The sequence below is a fragment of the Otolemur garnettii genome, unplaced genomic scaffold (assembly GCF_000181295.1).
Source record: "Otolemur garnettii isolate 467f Iridium unplaced genomic scaffold, OtoGar3 scaffold00002, whole genome shotgun sequence".
NCBI classification, from domain to species: Eukaryota; Metazoa; Chordata; class Mammalia; order Primates; family Galagidae; genus Otolemur; species Otolemur garnettii.
Genome location: NW_003852397.1, coordinates 41219254 through 41238729, shown reverse-complemented (window position 1 = coordinate 41238729; position 19476 = coordinate 41219254). Strand labels below are relative to the sequence as shown.

The 19476-nt window shown below is 43.1% G+C and overlaps 1 protein-coding gene across 6 annotated transcripts in view; it reads left to right on the top strand.

Moving 5' to 3' along the window:
* The window catches only part of THRB (thyroid hormone receptor beta), a 359939-nt gene that overhangs the window by 303894 nt on the left and 36569 nt on the right, over window positions 1-19476 (top strand). Inside the window, exon 1 of one of the 6 annotated variants that reach the window (XM_012805214.2) lies at window positions 10386-10975. The exons of the other annotated variants lie outside the window; for them this stretch is intronic. Coding sequence (XP_012660668.1) covers window positions 10648-10975 — 328 coding nt within the window. The 5' untranslated portion in view covers window positions 10386-10647. Of the gene's footprint in view, window positions 1-10385; window positions 10976-19476 lie in introns of those variants that run through there. 6 annotated transcript variants of the gene reach the window in all.

Sequence of the window (19476 nt, the reverse complement as noted above, 5' to 3'; positions counted from 1 at the left end):
AAATCATGACGAATCACTGCACGCCAGGGCGCCATAGCCCTCCGGTATCCCAGACCCCAACATAAGCTGCCCATGGCATAAGGGCAGCCAAAGGGAGCACACTGTTTGGGACAGGAATGTGGGGTTTCAGCTAAATAAACCTGCATTGAAGCCACCACTTGCCAGCCTTGTGACCTCGGGCAAATTAGGTAGCCTCTCTAGGTCTCAGTTTTTTCATCTCTAATATAGGAACAGCACTATCTACCTATGAGACTGTTGTAAGGCTTGAATAAAAGTAGTGAGCACAATGAGGGAGGGGACAATGTGTGACCCAGGCAGAGACATGTTGTGTAACAAAACCACAAATGTCCAGCATTCGGACTTTATGAGAAAGTGGCAAGACAGGAATAAAGGACAGTCTAGGGCCACATCAGGGACCTGTAAGTCTTTAAACTTTATCTTGAAAACTAAGGGTGATTTCAAGCTAGAAAAGGGGTATGGAAGAGGGACATCTTTTAGATTCCCCTTTGAAACCAATTGCCCTCTGTGCAATGTAGAGGATGAACTGAAAAGATCAGAAAAAGATCAGAGGCATCAAACCTGGTGAGTTAACCAACGTTTCTCTTAAAGAGACGTGGTGAGAAGTTTAAGATAGTTAACAGTCTGGAATAGCAAGCCCTTAATGACCAGATGTTGTGGCAAAACTAGAAAGAGATAAATAAGCTGTAATGAAAGGTCCCAGAATGCAGTTTCCCCTTGAACAGACCTAGATTTGAATCCTGACCCTTCACTCCTGTGCTGCTTTGGAAAAATAGATACTTTTTCATCTAGTAAAAATATGCGGATACTTTTATATCCGTAGCTGCCCTGAAGGACCATTGTGAAGATTAAATAACACCCAGCACAGAATCTGGCACATAGATTAGCGCTGGCATGTGAGGGACCTTGGAGACATAAGGGAGAGCTGGTGAGAGGTAGCTGAATATCACGTGCGGGCCTGAGGGGCAGGGAGATTAGACACCTTCTGCACACTGGAGTGGGAGCAGAAGCTGTGTGCACTCATGAGACCACTTGGGAGAATGTGCGGTTAGGAGAAGGTTGAGAATAGGTTGAAGGGAAGACCAATCTTAAAAGACAGGCAGAAGACATCATCTCTTGAAGAAGACTGAAAAGTATGGTTCAGAGCTAGGGGAGGCGGATGGGGAAAGGCTATGTGATATGGAGGTTCCTGGTATACCATCACTAGGCTGTGGCAGTGGGGTTGGGAGGAAGAATACTTGTCCTATGCGGGAGCATTATCCCAGAGACCCAAAGACGTCAGGAGGCACGGTTCCTTATGAGAATCTTGGGTGGCAATGACAAAGTTTGCCAAGTACTCGTATACTGGTAGTGCCTGGTAACCAACACCCAAAGTGGAGGGTCAGGCAAGTAGAGCTGAGCCAACCATGTGGAGCGTGCAGTACTTCCTAGACTAATTGGGCATAAAAAAGGACAAAGCTGACACACCTGCCAGGGCCAGGAGGAAACAGAAACAGAAATGAGCTTTGAGAATCTAAGGTTCAAGATAACAGCTACTGAAGCTGGAAAAGTTGACACAGAGCAGTTGATGGAGCAACTGCAGCCTTCCGCTAAGACAGTGGTTCTCCAATATGAGCCCACATCACAATCCCCTGGAGGGCTTGCTGGCCCCGCAGTTGGTCAGGGGTGGGGCTATAGAATGTGCAATTCCTAAGAAGTTTCAAAACATGCTGCTGGGTCAAGAAGCACTGTTTGAGAATTGCTGACCTGAGTATTTTGAAGCCATATTTTATAATCTTTGTGGACTACAAAGGGCCGCTTTCTTTTACTCACTTATTCTAGACATTGACATATTTCATCTAGTAAAAGGCTGCTGTAACTGGGTTTGTGGTATCTTTTACATAAATATATTAAGGAAATTATTCCACCTAAGTGAAATAAAATATTCAAACCTTGGCCCCAAAAAGCAAGTGTCCAGGTTGAGGAGGCTGCCAGGACTGACTTGCTGAGAGTCTCAAGTCCGTTACAGGCCTGCTTCCATCAGCAAGGGCCCCAAGGGGGTCTTGTTCCTACTTCAGTGTTTTCATCAGATCCATTTTTTTCCACTGCACCCGATCAGAATCTATTCCCTTTATACCAGTAAACCATCCCAACACTTTCTCAAGTACATTTTGGTAAATGTACATTCTGCTTGGTGATAGATTTATAAGCAAAAGTTTCCCTTCAGCACCCTTTTGTAGAGCTGTAAACAGGTTAGAGCTGTCGAAAAGCTTTTATTAAATACCAAAGGAGAAAAAGTCAGAAACAAATTCAGAGAACCAAGTTTTAAAAGAGAAGAGCTTTGAGTTTATATTGCTACCAAAACAGAGCCTCAACCCCTAGTCTCATCCCGTGGCCACCTGGGCTTCCCACTTTCATATATCCAATGGCCAGTAGCTTCCCTTGTTGGTAAAGACCAACCAAAGGGAACTCCCCTTCAGAGCTTCCTGGGTTCCTCCTCTCTGTTCTTCACGCATCATCTGAGAAATAAACCCTTCTTCCAGGTGAAGTATCCCTGCAAACTCCCTTACCTCCAGCATGTGTATCCGGCAGAGCAAACCCATGGGTTTCTCAAAGTACCATGTGTTCCGTGGGCCACTTGTACACGTGACACGTATTACAAGATACGTAGGTTCTCTGACCAGATGCCTTTGGGAAATGCTGTTATACAAGGTCATACAGAGTTCACCGGTTTCTCTGTGTGAGAGTGCGTGTGTGTGTGTCTCCAAGAGAGGGGACATTCAATGTGTCATTTCCCAAACTCATTTGACCACAGAAACTCTTTTTATTGTTTCTTCTTCAGCTCCCCTCTTGGGACTAATATCGTTGGACCGGTTTGAGAACACCATCTAAATATTAATCCAGTAGCCATGGTGTTCACTGAATGGGAATTATATGATTATGATAATGGGGGAGGGGGAGAGGAGTCACACTAATTTACACACCCAGGACTGAGGAGGTAAAAATCTCTATGGTGGTTAGAGTTAGGCATATCCTAATGATGCAAGGCTGTCTATGATTTGATGGAAATCCCTAGGAGGGAGAGTCAGTCCCCAGGCCTGGCACAAGGCCCTTTACTCCCCTTCCTCCTCAGCAGGTTTTTACTAAAGTGCTAGGCTCAGCTGGGGAGATGAAGTCCTCATCTGGAACAGATGGACGAATACGGTCAACACGGGAGTGGTTCCTGGTTCCAATTACTACCACCTACTATGTGACAAATCAGTTCATCCCTTAGAATGGTTTTCTCATAAGCAAAATAAAAACATATGCAATGCACAGCCCAGAAGTTCCAGCTGTGATATCCCAGGATCCGGGGAAACCTAGAAGAGGTATTGGCCTTCATAAATTTCTCCTGTATTTGGGGGACTTTGGGGAGAACCACTTTAAAACAGACCAGTCTAAGTGTCAGGAGCTTGTCTGGAGTTGGACTAATTTGGAGTCCTTTTTTTTGCAGTTTTTGGCCAGGGCTGGGTTTGAACCCGCCAGTTCCAGCATATGGTTCTGGCGCCTTACTCCTTTGAGCCATAGGTGCCACCCTGGAGTGCTTTTTAAAAAGCAGTGAGTGATAAGATCCCAGATAGCAAAAGACCAGAAAGCATGCTCAAACAGTTTATGTGCATCACATAGCTTCCCCCAAAGCATACTGCCTAATATTCAGATAAGCTTTTAGCACTTAGCTAAGAGCTGGACCCACACCTCTTTACATTTATAAAGGGAGTGTTCCTCAATGTGGGCAGGTCCTTAGATGACAGGAAATGCTATGACCCTTTTTATAACTTTTCTTAGGGAAGAGACGATTGGCAGTGATGACACCTATTCATCATTTTATAACCCCTATTGAGGGAGGCTTAATAAACAAGTCTACTTCTGTCCTCAAGTGGCAAAGACATAAAAGAGCAAACTGGATCGATTTCAGACTCCCAGAAACTTTCTGAACATAAGATAGTCCATTTGTTGTAATATGTAACATTTTATCTTTCTTTTTAAAAAATGCACATAGATCTTGGTGCAAAGAGCTCTCTACCTTTTTTCTGAGGGCGCAAACGTTGTTGTCTATGTGAGGGGTGTCAGGAGCCTTCAGGTCCTTAATGGAATCAAGTGGCTCCTGAAATGCAGAGGAAGTGACATTCAAGCTCAGTACTGATGGATGAGAAGGGCTCTGTCCTGTGAAGAGCTGAAGAAAGGGATGTTTCAGACAGGGAAGAGCAGGAGCAGTGTCCTTTTTTCGGGCAAATACTTGGAGTATTCAAGGAACAAGACCACTCTTTTGGTTTATGTCAAGGATCGGGGAGTGTTGACATGAAGTGGGAAAGGGCCACCTGTCGGTAAAGGGTTTGGATTTTATCCTAAATGCAGTAAAAAGCCACTGAAGGGTTTTTTTTTTTTAATTTCAGATTAATTTGAGGGTAAAAACCCATGAAGGGTTTAAATAGGGAAGTGGCGTGATGTGATTTGCAGTTTATAAATCACTCTTTGGTTGCTGTGTCAAGAAAAAATTAAAGTGACCCAAGGCCAGGGGGAGGTCACTGGGGAGTCCATCCTGGTTGGAGATGATGATGATTAGGCTAGGATGATGCCAGTGGAGACAGAGAGGTGGTTAGGTTAAAATTATATTTGGAAGAAGAACCAATGAACTTACTAATGGATGAGATGTAGGTAGTAAGGGGAAGAGAGAAAGGCTCCAAGGCCATTTGCCTGCACTCTACAGTGGAAGGTCGGGTTGAAGTGGGAAGACAGGGAGGGAACAGGTTTTAGAAGTAATTAAGTTGGAGGTGCCTACTGGTTGTGCAAATGCTGATGTTGGGTTGATAGTGAGATATGAGATTCTGGCTTCATAGGAGACGTCTGGGATGGAGACGAGCACTTAGATGTGATCAGCATATAATTGTTACTTAAAGCTACAGGATGAGATGAGATCACCTAGAGCAGGAGTTGGCAGACTGTTTCTCCATAGTGCCAGATCATAAATATTTTCATCAGACTATACGTCTTTCTCACAACTATTCAGCTGCACCATTGCAGCACAAAAGCAGCCTTAGACAATAAACATGGCTGTGTTTGAATAAAACTTTATTTACAAAACAGATGATAGGCCATATTTGACCCACAGCTAAAATTTGCTGCCCCTAACCTTGAGTGAAAATACAGACAAGAAGAGAAATTAGCCCAAGACAAGACCTGAGGCACTCTAATAATAATTATTATGATGTGTATATAATCATGTCACTTTACTATCTCAGTTGTTATACTGGGTGCTTTACTTATATAAATTCACTTAATCTTCACAATAACCAGTCAGGTGGATGCCATTGTCCTATTTTAGAAGTAGGAAAACTATGGGTGGTGCCCGTAGCTCAGTGGGTAGGGCACCAGCCACATGCACCGAGGCCAGCAGGTTCAAACCCAGCCTGAGCCTACTAAACAAACCAACAACAAAAAAGAAATAGTCGGGCATTGTGGCAGGTGCCTGTAGGCCCAGCTACTGTGAAGGCTAAGGCAAGAGAATCACTTAAGCCCAAGAGTTTGAGGTTCCTATGAGCTGTGACATCATGGTACTCTACCCAGCATGACATCTTGAGACTCTGTCTCAGAAAAAAAAAAAAAAAAGAAATAGGAAAACTATGAATTTCATTCTTCTACCATCCCTAGAGCATGGTCCAGGGTTCTTGGACCAAAATGGTACCTGGAGCTCCAGGTGTCATATCCACATTGCAGGAAGCAAGAGGACAAAACAGAGAAGCAAATGGCACACACCAGTGGTCCTTTAGGCTGTCTTTTGAATTTCCTAGAAACTGCCATGCAACCCTACTTCTAATACATCTCAGTGGTCAGAAGTTAGTGACACGGAGACATATGGGTAAAGGAGAGAATGAGAAATATAGTTTCTTCCCTGGAGCCATGATGCAACTAAAAGTTAGAGGTTCAATTACCAAATCAGAAAGCAAGAATGATCTTCAGAGTAGACATGAGAAGTCTCTCACAAGCTGCCTCAGGGTTTATCAATGATCTTTCTTTATGTGCCTTCCCATGAGTGTAGTTAGTCGATAGCACTCCCCCTAAGTCATTTCTGCTCAGCCTTGGCCCACCTCAGGTCTCCACTGTTGAGGTCCTGCCCGCTCTCCAAAAGCCACACAGGGCCTCTTCTGTGAAGCTCCCTGATTCCCCAGGCAGATTCTTCCTGTACCCCCACATCAAGTTTATTACCCTACCTTGTGTTTATTTCACCCTTTCCCTGTCACGTCTCCTCCAACTGTCTCCTCTACTTGCCTGGGTAACTCGAGGGCAGGTGAAGCCAGGTGGAGATATGGAGCGTAGATTTCTATTTCTAGGGAGGGGAACGTGTGGTTAAACTGCAAATGAAGATAAATGAGTAAAAATGAGTAGGTAGGAGGGATGCCCCCGTGCACGGTGCAGAGACTGCCTGGGATGGAAGACCTGGCAGAACAGCCGTTCTCAAACTTCTCTGCCCGTGCAAATAACCGAGGGAACTTACAAAGCTTGATGCTGACGTTTCACCCCATGTAGATTAAATCAGACTTCTATGAGGGACGTGTAGGCATCACCGGTTTCTCCAGTTTCTCGGGTGATTTCAATGTGCAATGTATTTGAGGCCCAACTCAGATGAAAATAGAGGAAAACAAAGAGAAGCCATTTTCCTCCTTCAGAGGTTTAGGGGTTTACTATGTACCTATGAGGTTTTCTTTTCTATTTTTTTTTTCCTGTGGGGTTTTCTTATCCTTTTAGATTATTTCCTTACAGTCATAGACAAAGGGGTGTGTGTGTGTGTGTGTGTGTGTCAAATAAATTATTGTTGATTGAAACACTTCTAATGAGAGCTATTGAAAGCCTTTCTGAGTTTACTTACAGTAGTTTGATACACTACGGGTCAAATAGGTCTAAGTTTCCCTTCAAGTCACTAAATCAGAGCAGTCGGTCCAAGAAAGAAGAAAACAACCCTGTTGAAGTTCACCCCATTGGGGACACATATGTGTAGATGTCTTTATTGACTTCACAAAGAAGCACGCAGGATTGATCACAGGTGACAGATGTGATTGTTTCTATCAGGACGTGAGGAGCCATGTTTCAAGTTCAATGTGAGTGTTCAACTCCACTGTCAACAATGGTAATGAGAGTTATACATATTAATTACAAGAGTATTCCCACTTAGTACAAGAAGTGGTGGGGTTCAAAATATTTTGTTCTGTTTTCTCCAAGCAATAAAAGCATGTGAGGAAGTGGGCTCTCTTCGATATGTTTTGAAACTTTTTTCTGTTTCAAGTCTTCTGAGAGAACTCAGGATTTTTTTTTTTAATCAATCAAAATGCAGTTGAGTCTCAGGCTCTTCCTCCAAATGTTTAGTAAAGATTGAGAGAAGTAAAGTTTTTCAGCAGCTGTGCTTCCCTTTCCTCGCTGTATTACCAATGTCCAGTTCTGAGGGAGAGAATAACTTTCATTTGTCAAGCACATTTTGAGATTTCTAAAAATCATTGGTAAGTGTTCCTTTGAGATAAAAGTTGAGGCTCTGACTTTATTTGATATCGTTGCTGGTGAAAAGCAAGAAATTGCTTGGATTTGAGCCTTCAGTGAAATAGCGATGGAGCCAGGAAATGCACTGGGGAAAGCCGCAAAGGCGGATGGATTGAACAAGCAGCTCTTCCCCAGAAAAGGAGGCTCTGGAACATGTGTGTCTGCCAGGAAAGAAAACTGCTTCATTGAAAGGTTAATTTTCAGATTCATTTTGGGAAATTTGAGATAAATAAGTGAGATCAGACCAAAAAACATAAGGCCTGGATTCTTTTTCCTAGGGTTTTCAGAAAATAGTTATTGCTTCCAATGAAATGTTTTGACATTTTCGCTAGAGAGAAAATGTTAATTGTAATATTATGTGTATGTGTTCTTAAAAGCACTTGTGAATACATCTATTTGTTTTAAGAGTAATCGGAAAGGAAAAACAGGATTAAAATGTTAGCTGTGTTTTACAATCCTTATGGTAAGGTTCTTGCTTTCTAGGATGTTAGAATAATTTTCCTACTTCAAATATACCAGTTGGGGAATATTCCTTTACTTGTTTTACAGTTCAGTTGCAGTTTCTGAAGAGTCTTTTTACTAACCTCTATGTGAATTTGCCTGGATCTCTTCTCTCATTTTTGTCTTATTTTTTGCCTGTTCTATTATCCCTCACTTTCTTCCCTTGAGTTGATGGCTCCTTTGCTATGTGTGTAAAAACACCACCAGTTAAAGACTACACAACAGTGGTCTAGGCCGGGCGTGGTAGCTCACGCCTGTAATCCTAGCACTCTAGGAGGTTAATGTAGGTGGATCGCCTGAGCTCATGAATTCAAGACCAGCCTGAGCAAGAGCGAGACTCCATCTCTAAAAACAGCTGGGCATTGTGGCAGGGGCCTACAATCTCAGCTACTTGGGAGGCTGAGGCAAGAGAATCACTTGAGCTCAAGAGTTTGAGGTTGCTGTGATCTGTGACACCATGGCACTCTACCTTGGGTGACAAAGTGAGACTCTGTCTCAAACAAAACAAAACAGTGGGTCTGCTCGACTTTGTACATTTAATACACATGCTATCAAGATGCTTGGTGGCAGGGACTGGGATTGGTTTTTTGAATCGTCATATCTGTAGCCACCACCTCCCTGCTTTGTACTTAACAGACATCCCCTAGTTTGTTGAAGGACCCTTTTTCCTCCTGCCATATGTCCCTGCCCCAGATTTCCATGTTGCCATTGAAGGCTGGAGCTACATGTCCAAGCAAAGGTCTCCCCATTGAATATTCCAGTTTTACATTGTCTATGGTTTCCTTGGAAGGAAATACCAACAAGGTCACACACTCAGGAGCCAGCAGGAACCTAAATATAAATGTCACCCTCTGAGGCCCAGCCCTGCAAACACACTCCAGAAGAAAGAGAAGGAACCCCTAGCGTAAAGGAAAGCAGGGTCCATCCTTACAGACAGCATGGGCTACAACCGCGGTTCTCAGCCTGTGGGTTGCGACCCACAGGAACTGTATTAAAGGGCCGCAGCATTAGGAAGGTTGAGACCCACTGGTCTAGAATTATGCATATATGTGGACATATCCATACTGGCCACCACCCAGAGGGAGAAAACTCCATTAGTAATCTGTATTAGCAAGCATTTATAATCTAACTGGATAGTGTTAACTTCATAGTCAAGAGACAGTGATTCTTACAGAAAATATGTTTCTCTCCTGGATCACTACCTATAATACTAACTACACGGACACTACTTAAACTGTGTTACATCTTGAAGGTACTCTCAGAAGCAGGTTTGAACGGAAATAAAATGATAGATATACACAGTCTTCCACATACTACCAATCAGAATGCTTTAAGCAGAAATAGAAAAGGGAAACTGCTGTAATAGAGGGGCATTCCTCCTGGAGGGGCCTGGGCACATGGCCTCATGCCCTTGTAAACAAAATGTAAATGCAGAATTGAACGTAGTTCAGTTCAGCTTTATGTCTCGTGTACATTATGAGGCAGAAAACGATCGAGTGCAAGGGACAGGGTAGAACTTACTCACACACATCCGCAGCATTCTCAAAAGCAACCTTCCTTGGCATGTTTGAAAAAGTCAAGGGAGCTGGCACCCGTAGCTCAGTGGGTAGGGTGCCGGCCTCATACACCGAGGCTGTCAGGTTCGAACTGGGCCCGGGCCAGCTAAAACAACAATGACAACTGCAACAACAATAACAAACAGCCGGGCATTGTGGCAGGCGCCTGTAGTCCCAGCTACCTGGGAGGCTGAGGCAAGAAAATCGCTTAAACCTAAGAGTTTGAGGTTGCTGTGAGCTGCAACACCATGCCACTCTACCCAGGGCGCGACAGCTTGAGATTCTGTCTCAAAAAAAAAAAAAAAAAAAGTCGAGGGACCTGTGTGTCATGGGGAGATGGTCAGATCCTGCTGTTAGAGGCCAATCAGTAACATGCAAGACAGAGTCAACCACTAACATTTGCACAACTAGATTAATGTTTCGGAGCCAGTCATCAGACTCATTACTACTGGATTTTCTCTGGTCATGCTAATAAACTAGATTATTGATTTTAGGATTTTCTGTGTATCCAAGGACAGTCTCTAAGATGTCTTTATACGGTTTCATGCTTAAGTTGTCAACCAAAATGACCTAACCATGAGTGATCAGTCTCTAATCGTGTTGAAAGGGGTTAAAAGCAGCATATAAAATGGATCTGAGCAACTTCAGAGTAACAGGCACGTTCTTGCCATCACTCCCCTGTCTGGGTGGAGGTCATTCCTACCTGCCTGCCATCTTCGCCAGGAATTAGCTGCATGTACAGCTTAAGACCTTGGATAGTCATAAATCTGCTTTCCAATATGTTTGGATGGCAGAAGAGCTCCAAAGACACCTCGGTGTAAATAGGATTTTAGCACGTCAGGTGCTATTCCACAGTAAAGCAGGCTGGGTTGCTGAGTCGGTTGTTTATTCATTGCCCCTTCTCATTTCATGTGTATGTATGTATGCTTCTAAGCGTATATGCCTGGCTCTCAGGGCGTATGGGGCTGGTGAATGCATGTGTAGAGTGTGTGTATATGTAAAGTAGAAACCGACCCAGGGTAACAAAATGAACTACTGTATGCAAGAAATATATGAAGTGCACCCAGCTGCCGGCAGCAATTGCTACATGCCATCCACTGATTATTACACGTATTTGGAAGATAGTCCGGGTTACAGTGGTTGTGATGCTCAGGCTGTGCCCAGTAACAACATCTATATGGAACAGCCCTGGGCAGTGAATCAGTCTTATACCTGTAGTTACCCTGGAAACATGTTTAAAGGCAAGGACTCTGACTTGGACATGGCCCTGCATCAATACGGCCAACCTGAGTATTTCACTGAAGAAAAACCTTCTTTTTCTCAAGTGCAGTTACCATCGTACTCTCAAAAAAAAGGTAGGGACCATTTTGCTTAAATGGGTTCAAACTTTTGGTGTTTGTTTCTGGTTTCTTTTACAGCTAAAGTTTATATCAGCTTCGTCAAATCTTTGAATTTGCATGCTGACTGTTCAAAATGAGAAGCAGCAGGAAGAGACGTTGCTAGGTGATTGAGGGACTCTGGGAACACCAAGATTTCCAAGCACTCTTTTCCTCCATATAGGAAAGCTGGATTGAATTGGTTTTCCAGGCTGTCTTTTGCCTGTGTGTGTCTATATTGCTCAAAGGGGGTATCAGTGGCTTCTTTGCTAACGAAAATATGTAAAAGGTTTCCTGCTGGTGGCTAAGTGTTGTGGCATGTGAAGCGGGATAATTCTCTCCTGTTCAGATTAAAAACTCATTTACCTTTTTCTTGGCACTTCATATTAAAAGTTTATTGTAGTTAAGTGGTAAAATCTTTTAGGGATTTCTTTGACAGTACTATGATGTTAATATGCTAGGATTTGTAAATGCGCATTTTAATATATTTACTTATCCCTGTAAATGGTAAAGAATCTGTGACCATAGCAAACTATTAAGAATGTGAAACTCAAAAAGAAACTGGTACACTTTACCTTGCCTCTATGTTCCTAAAGTTTACCGTGTCTGTAATCCTGTCATATTCTCTGTATGAAAGCAAATGAAATATCCTTTAAAATATCCAATATTAAAATAAGTGCAGTATCCATTTATCTTAATAGATGCTCTGGCTTTATACTGCTACTTAATTTTCTATCACTAGAACATTTTTTGTATTACAGAAAAAAATAAAATAAAAGAAGCAAACAGGTCATACTCAGGAAACTTAGTAGCAATTGCCAGATTCAAATGCTTTTGAAAATAGGGTAAAGTCTGGTGCAGACAGGACAGAATCTGTTTTTTTCTACATGTAATCTACAGGATATTGCATAGGGAACAAAACTTACAGGTTTGCATAGCTTGCAAGAACAGTACGCCCTTTAATCTTCAAAGGCAAAGTTCTCTGTGAAATTCATCTTACAACCTAATTTGATTTATTTCATTGTGGTTCCTATAAAATTCGTCGTGTATTTTTCTTAATGTGACTCTATAATTAAAAGTAGCCTGGTACTAAAACAAAGAAACAAAGATTTAAAAACTAGTACTAAAATTCTTGTTGAATTTTGACCATGTTTAGTGCTATTCTCTAAATTCCAAATACAAAATACGAAAGGGATGACAGCACTAAACATCTTCAGAGTTATTCATCTATATTTTCATTTAGTTTTGCATCCTCTTGAAGAACATCAGAATTTCTCATTTATGACAAGGGACACAATGGGTACATCCCCTGATGGGAACACTGAAGATAGAGCGAGTGTCTGTTCTCTATGTCTTGTAATGTCGTAAGTAATTTACCTTTGAAAGGGAGAAATCAACATTGCCTCAGTAAACATCCTTGGATATGCCTTTCACAGTGTGGTAGGATCACAAGAAATGATAATGTCTTTCTATCCGGGCATTCTGCTATTCTTAAAATTTCCTGCAGAACTTTTCAGACTCTTTTCCCTTTTGCCTTTTCAATGTGCTTCCTTCACAGCACTGGGGACGATTTGCTTATAAAATGTTAAAGCAGGGATTCTTTACTAATTAATTTGATGTGCGAACCAGAGGGAAAGACACGTCGTATGCATATATTGATGTAATTTCAAAGCCATATGCCATCGAAAGGTCACTGCCACCTGCCAGACCCACTAAATCAAAGCAGGCAAATATTCTTAAATGCGCTATTATTTACTTTTACAAGTCTTCGAGTAAATCCCGGTAAAACTAAACCCAGCTGTTAACTGTCTCTTAGGACAAAAGGTCATACCCAACACGTTGATCCATATTGATCCACTATTGATTTTTGTGGTGTCGGAGGACATCAATAGTGTCTCATTAAGGCAAAATTAAGACTATAAACAGGTGTTCAGTGGGGCAGGCCTCATTTTCCAATTGGATTTTTATAATAGATAAAAATTCATAATTGCTTCATCTGTGTTTGTTGCTGTTGCTACAGCTTTACAAATGCCTTAATAATGCAGCTGTCTCAGCATTTTCTTTGTTTTTTTTTAATGATGGCTTATTCTCTAGCCTTTGTTGTCCAGTATGTAGAGAAAGATCATAAGCTTGTTTTTAAAAAAAAAAAATAATACTAATAAAAGGTAGTATAGGTACATACTGATGAAATAAAGGAAGGCTGAACTACCTGATGTTAAGAGTTGTTATCTTAATTGGCAGACTTTAGAGTGACTTTTAGTTTTCTTTGGGCTGTTTGTCTCTGTTTTTGCGAGTGTGCACAAGAAGTGAGAAATTTCTCAAGTCTCTGAGGCAGTAGGAGCATAGCTTAAGGAAGAGTCGGACTGGAGTTCACTGAGTCACATTTAAATTAAGCTGTAAGAATCGGGGGGGGGGGAGTGCATGCAATTCTCACATCGAGGAAGACTGAAGTACGGAATATAGTGTCTATCTTATTTTTCATACGGAATATGAGAAAATAAATTTTTGATTTTCCCAAAGCTAGGGATAATCAAGAGGAACCCTACCAGTCACTCAGAAGAGATGAGCTTCTGATTTATTATCTGTCGAGGAACATAGGTAGGATATATTGCATTAAAATCAGTCATCAGAGCCGGTCCTTACTGCCCACCTCTGTCCCCATCCCACCCCCCGGCCCCTGTTTTAGGAGGAAGGAAAGAATATGTTTGGAAATCAGATGGAGGAGGATTGGCGGCTGGACTGTCGCACCCTCTCCTTTATGACTGTGGTTTTAGCAAAGTTACAAGTTAATATTTTTCCTTTCTTGGTTCTTCTTTGTCCTTTTCTTCCTGTTGGTTTGTGTGTGTGTGAGAGATTTGGCCAACTGTTTCCATTAGAAATTCCCGTTCCATTTTCAAGTTCCTGAGCAGCTCGCATCTGGCTGCTGTAAAGAAGCACTGCCTCTTCCTCTCTGCTTTAACTCCTGCACGCCGCCGGCTTTCTGGATAGAAATCGCATACTCAAAACGTTGCTAGAGCCTTTGCATCAGAGTTGATGGCCATGCCCAAGAGAATCAGAACTTCCTGTTCTTAACCTAAGAGCAAGGGGATGGAGTGCATTTGTCACGTCCAGTTTGGGGTTTGATCATACGTGTTCTTGCCCATAGCCACCTTTGTTTAGTTTTGCAGGAAGAAAAATAAAAACCAAAGGAGAAACTCCACCAAGAACTTCAGAAAGTATTCTGAAGCGAACTTCATTGATCCTCTGACTCTGAGACAGAATTCTGTCTTTTTTCATGTTCTATAGTGCTGAAAAATGGTACAGGCATCAGAAATGAAAATTAAGTGGGAAGGTGGAGGATATTTGGAGTGACCCACATGGACAGGGTTGGATTAAAAAGAAGAGTTAAGCCTCTAAGAAATACAATTTCTAATTAGGTCTTATTTGGCCTCTTTTGAAGTCAAGGAAGAATTGCTATCGAGTTAGGGGTGCAGAGGCTCCAAACTCTGTCCCTCACCCCCCCCCAAAAGGGACATGAAAAACAGGTAACATTATACCCTAGAATTACACTCAGTCCAGTGAAAAGCAGTCAGGCAGGCAAGGAAACCAAAAAAGGGAAGATGTACAGATTCCATCGTGCAATCACTCCAGCCACGAACTTGAATGTGAGAGGATCACGCTCTCTCATTTTCTCTTTCTCAGCCTTTTCCTCCCTTCCCTTCTTCTTTTCCTCTGTCTCTCTCTCCCTGTCTTCTCTTTTCTCCTCCTCTCTCTCCCATCCTTACTCTTCCCCTCAGGTAGAATTTGTTTAATTTAAACACAGATGTGGTCAATGCACCCGACAGACTGTTGAGTATTGAGGAAATCATCTCTTTGTGATGTAATGCTGAAGTAGCCCCTGCAATCACAGATTTGTCTACAACTTGTAATTATAAGGATTCTGTAGACGGTTCGGTTTGTAGCCTAGGCACTGCCACCTATACACTACGAAGAGACAATAAAAACAAAACCACCCTTTTTGTAAAGGCAGAAGACATTTGCTGTACAAAAGGTTAAGTGAAAATGCCTCTTGGCAACCAGAAAGGAAAACCAAGTCCAAGTGCAGACAAAAGCAGGAGCCGGTTCTTTTTCCTTTTGTTTCCTGAGAATTCAGTTTCTGTCCTTCAGTGATTTCACTGGATTCCTTAAGCTCATGCAGAACTTGCCCTGCCATTCCTCACTGTGAATGCTAGTGGTGGGAGTCCACAGCGTTATGAGCAAACGCAGTCAGATGCCCGGGAGGCTTGGGAAGAAGGGGTGGCACTGTTCATTTCCTACATCCGCTTCGCCCACCTTGAGTTCACATCTGCCCCCTCCAGTGCTTTCCAATCTCAGCTCCCAGCACTCAAGTGCATTCAGCCTGAGGGCATAGAAGTTTCCCACTGTGCCACGCCCTCTGGTCCAGCTTTTATGACCACATCTTCTTATGTGTCCCCCTTCACCGGTGCCCTCAGGGCATCTCTGTTCTTCTGTAAGCAGAGCCTCTTGACTGCTGCTTAGTACAACAGGCGGTGTTTGGTACCTCCTCAGCTCACCTCCCTCGGTACAAGCTGCTTTAGAGAGTATCCTCACTTCTCCTGGAGGCTCCCAGAATGTGTTCCCAAGGGCTCGCCCACCATGGCCCTTTCCTGACCTGCAGATACCGCGCATACGTTGTCCTGTTCCGTGTTCACACCCTCTCCCTCCAGGCTCTCAGCTGCCAGCCCCTCAGTGGCCATTCTTCCCCATGCCTTTTCCATGACCTATTAGATGAAACACAAATTCTGCCAACTCTTACCTGCTCCACAGCATTCTGTTTTGATTCTGGCTTTGTGCTGTTATCCACACCCTCTGTTCCAGAAATCTTGATTAGTGTCTCCATGGGTCCTTCTGTCTGCCACCCACCCCCACTGCTGAACCACCTGCTGCCAGCAGTGGGCTGTCCTGCCACCCTCAGCCTGCACCACCTCATGCCACAGCAGCTCACTGTCCTCCAGCCTCCTCTATTAGTCAGCACCACATTCTCTCTGTCATCTTCTTTAAAAAAAAATTTTGGCCAGGGCTGGATTTGAACCCACCACTTCCAGCATATGGGGCCAGCACCCTACTCCTTTGAGCCACAGGCCCTGCCCCCCAAAATTAATAAATTATCCATAAAGTGTATTAGACTGGTGTTTCTCAACCTTGGCACTATTGACTGTGGGGTCCAAACAAACACACAAACACAAAACACACATAGTCGTGACAACCAAAGACCTCTCCAGATATTGCCAAATGTCCCCTGGAAGGAGGCAAAATCATCCTCAGTTGATAATAACTGTATTAGTGGCAAAGAAGTTACTATTAAGAGAATATCCAAATCTTTGGTAAAGGATCTTTTTGTAATGTGAAAAATCCCTCTGACATGTTTAGATTTGGGGGGAGGGAGTTCCACTTAACTATATGTTTAATGAAGTAATTACTCTAACAACATTCAGTGGGCAATGAGTGATCTATGTCCTTGACAAAGATGACAAGTGTGGTATTATTGTGACTGGGAAAGAATATAATTCCTGGTCCATTGTTATGCTGGCTCATGGGTGCTCACAGAGTATGTTAAGGTTCTGCCATGTCCAGTAATGTCAAGCAAATGCAATAGAAAGCCACTCGGCTGACGCACATTTTCATTGGACACATCTTCCAGTAGTTCCTTCTCATCTTGATCGGGAAACTATGTAGAGAATGGTAGGTTTTGTTTCTTTTTTATTGTTGGGGATTCATTGAGGGTACCAAGATCCAGGTGATGCTAATTGCATTTGTCAGGCAAAGTCCCTCTTATAAATGTGCTCCTCCCCCAAGAGGGGGGCCAAACGCTGTGAGAGAATGGTAGGTTTTTACAGAAATCCTTACACACAGGCAGCTTAGGATCTTTGATCTTTCCTAAGCAATTTGTATGTCCAGGTCATGTTTATATTTTTGTACATTGAGTTCTCTCGAACTGGAGTATCCCTGAACACACGCAGCAACATAATACTTCCAGTGTTATAGGTCATTTCTATAGGCTCATCTCATCATATATGCTTGTCCATGTCAAATCAACCTAGATTGTAAGCGCCATGCAGGTGATAACCTCTTATACTTCACACTCTGTAAAGTGATCTACTGTGGACACACCTGCAGGGAGATGGGTGCTGCTTGTAACAGCAAGGATGCCGTCCTGATGACAAATGCAACAGCTTCTTGCCCTTTATAACATGAGGCTGAAGGGCTGATAACCCGCATTTCCAGAGCTATGACCTTGACTCTCATTCTTAATGAATTCTCAGGTGAAGAAAATGCACCTGTTTTTCTCGAGTACGCAGACCATGAACTAAGTGTTGGTGTATCTGTATGAGCCATAACTCACCCCTCACAGCAAAATCAGAGGCAACTATCACCCATTTCTGGTGACCCTTTCTGCTTCCCTCCCCTTCTCTGCTCACCTAATAACTTTGCCTTCCTGCTGTCTAACCTACACCCTCTTTTAAAACAGAAAATGATCTCCTCAGTACGAGGGTTCTAAAACTCCAAGGCAGAGTTTTAGTTTTAGTGGCTGAGCATGCTAATGATGGAGCTTCCTTAGGGGTGTTAAAACATGGTCTCGTGCTGTACCCCGTCCCAAGCCACAAGTACCAGAGAGCTGATATGAACAAGAGGCTGCCGGGTTGTTTCATAATGACTCCTTAATTTAAACTTTTCAACCAAGATCCACGATGTGTATGTGTTATATAGTAAGAATGTTTCTCACCCCCGTAAAGAAATATGTTGTCTTTCATTTTTCTCAAACGACCTTTGTCTTTCCACTTTAAATAAAGGCAAAAATTCTATGAAATATTTCCTTACTTATGAAAAGATATAATACAAGAACAAAGATAAACAGCAACCAATCTTCAGCCTCAGACGGGCTGTGGGGGCTGGAAAGGGTGTCTCTTCCCCGGGAGGCAGGGCCACCTCCTTAGGTTAACTGATGGTGGCTCTTTGAGAATTGGGGTTTGATCTTGTCAGATCTTCCCATCTTCACGAGAAGCAGGAATTCTAGATGTTATGTGAAATCTCCTAGTTTTATAACTGGCTAAGATTTTTTAAAACACTCTGAGAGCCAAACCCTGGCGACTGCCAAAGCGCGTTACCCGTTTGATTAACATTCTGTCCAAAATGTGTTCCGTCAACTGATTTCCTTTATTACTGATTTACATCTTCAAGTGTTTCAGCGCTTGTGCATTGAAGGGTTATGTCAGCTATTAAGAATCTGAGGCTGCAGGGACACGGAGAAGAGAGTTTAGCTCAGGATTTCTTGTGCATTAAATAATATGACGCCACACCTGGCCCTAAAACTTTAAAAATATGTTTTCGTTTCTGGAATTCTTGAGTCTGAAGAAGTATTCCAGCACTGGCTTTGTTTATCCTTCTGCCCTGAAACCTTAGATGGAAACCCAGGGTCCATTGTCTTCCTGTCCTTGCTCCCTTTTCCAGATGGACACCCCCACCATTTGTTTTCCTCCTGCTTGTCCCTCCCCCCTCTGCCCCCCAGTGCTGTAGAGCTCGGAGCCTTGGGAATCCAGTGTCTGCTGTCTGTCTCCAGCACCACAGGCCCAGCCAGCCAGAGGGCAAAGCATAAAGGGAAGGACCTCCATGATTCCAAGAAGGAGGGCTGGAGGGCAGCAGGACAGGGATGTTCTGAAAGATCTTATGAAGTGGGAGTCCCTGGATAGCCCTGCGGGGATGCGCAGACAGTGATGCTCCAAGTCCCTCAAAGGCATTGCTGTTTCCAGTTTGTTACACACAGCAGGCCTGCAAATGTTTGTTAAATGAACAAATGAATAGATGGTTTAATTAATTTAGATGTAGTGTTTATCAAAAGGTTAAAGATTAACATGATGTAAAGCTTGGTGCCTAATACCAAGAATTAAAGGTAAAAGCGATCAGGATTAGCCTTTCAAGGTTTTTAAGTATATAAAGAAATTGCACAGGGAAGAAAGTGCCTGCAGGAAAAAAAAAAAAAAGCTTCAATCACAAGGGTCTGAGCTGCAAGATGGATTGAGAATGTTCAGCACAGAATCTGAAGAAGGGCTGAGCACGCTGGTGATGGGGCTTCCTTAGGGGTGTTAAAACATGCCGCATCCCGTCCCGAGCCACTGAGGGTTCTTGCCGGCTCTGAGCTGATAGTTCCACAAGATGAATCGGCAGCATGGAACATCTTCACTTCTTTAAGCTGCCCAAAATATTTTCTACAACCGCAGATAACAACTTCTTCAAGATTCCAGGACTGGTTCGGCAGGGCCGGTAGTCTCACACAGAAGGTAAGATTAGCCAGATTAGAAAAGACATCTGGACTCGGCTCCTCCCCCTGCTCCTGCAGCTGTGCCCCTGGCAGCCCCTCTACCTTAGATCTGTCTGCAAGGTGAATCTGCTCTGTAGTCTGTTCCCCAGGGCTGTGTGTCTGCCAAGGGGACAGGAGGCACCAG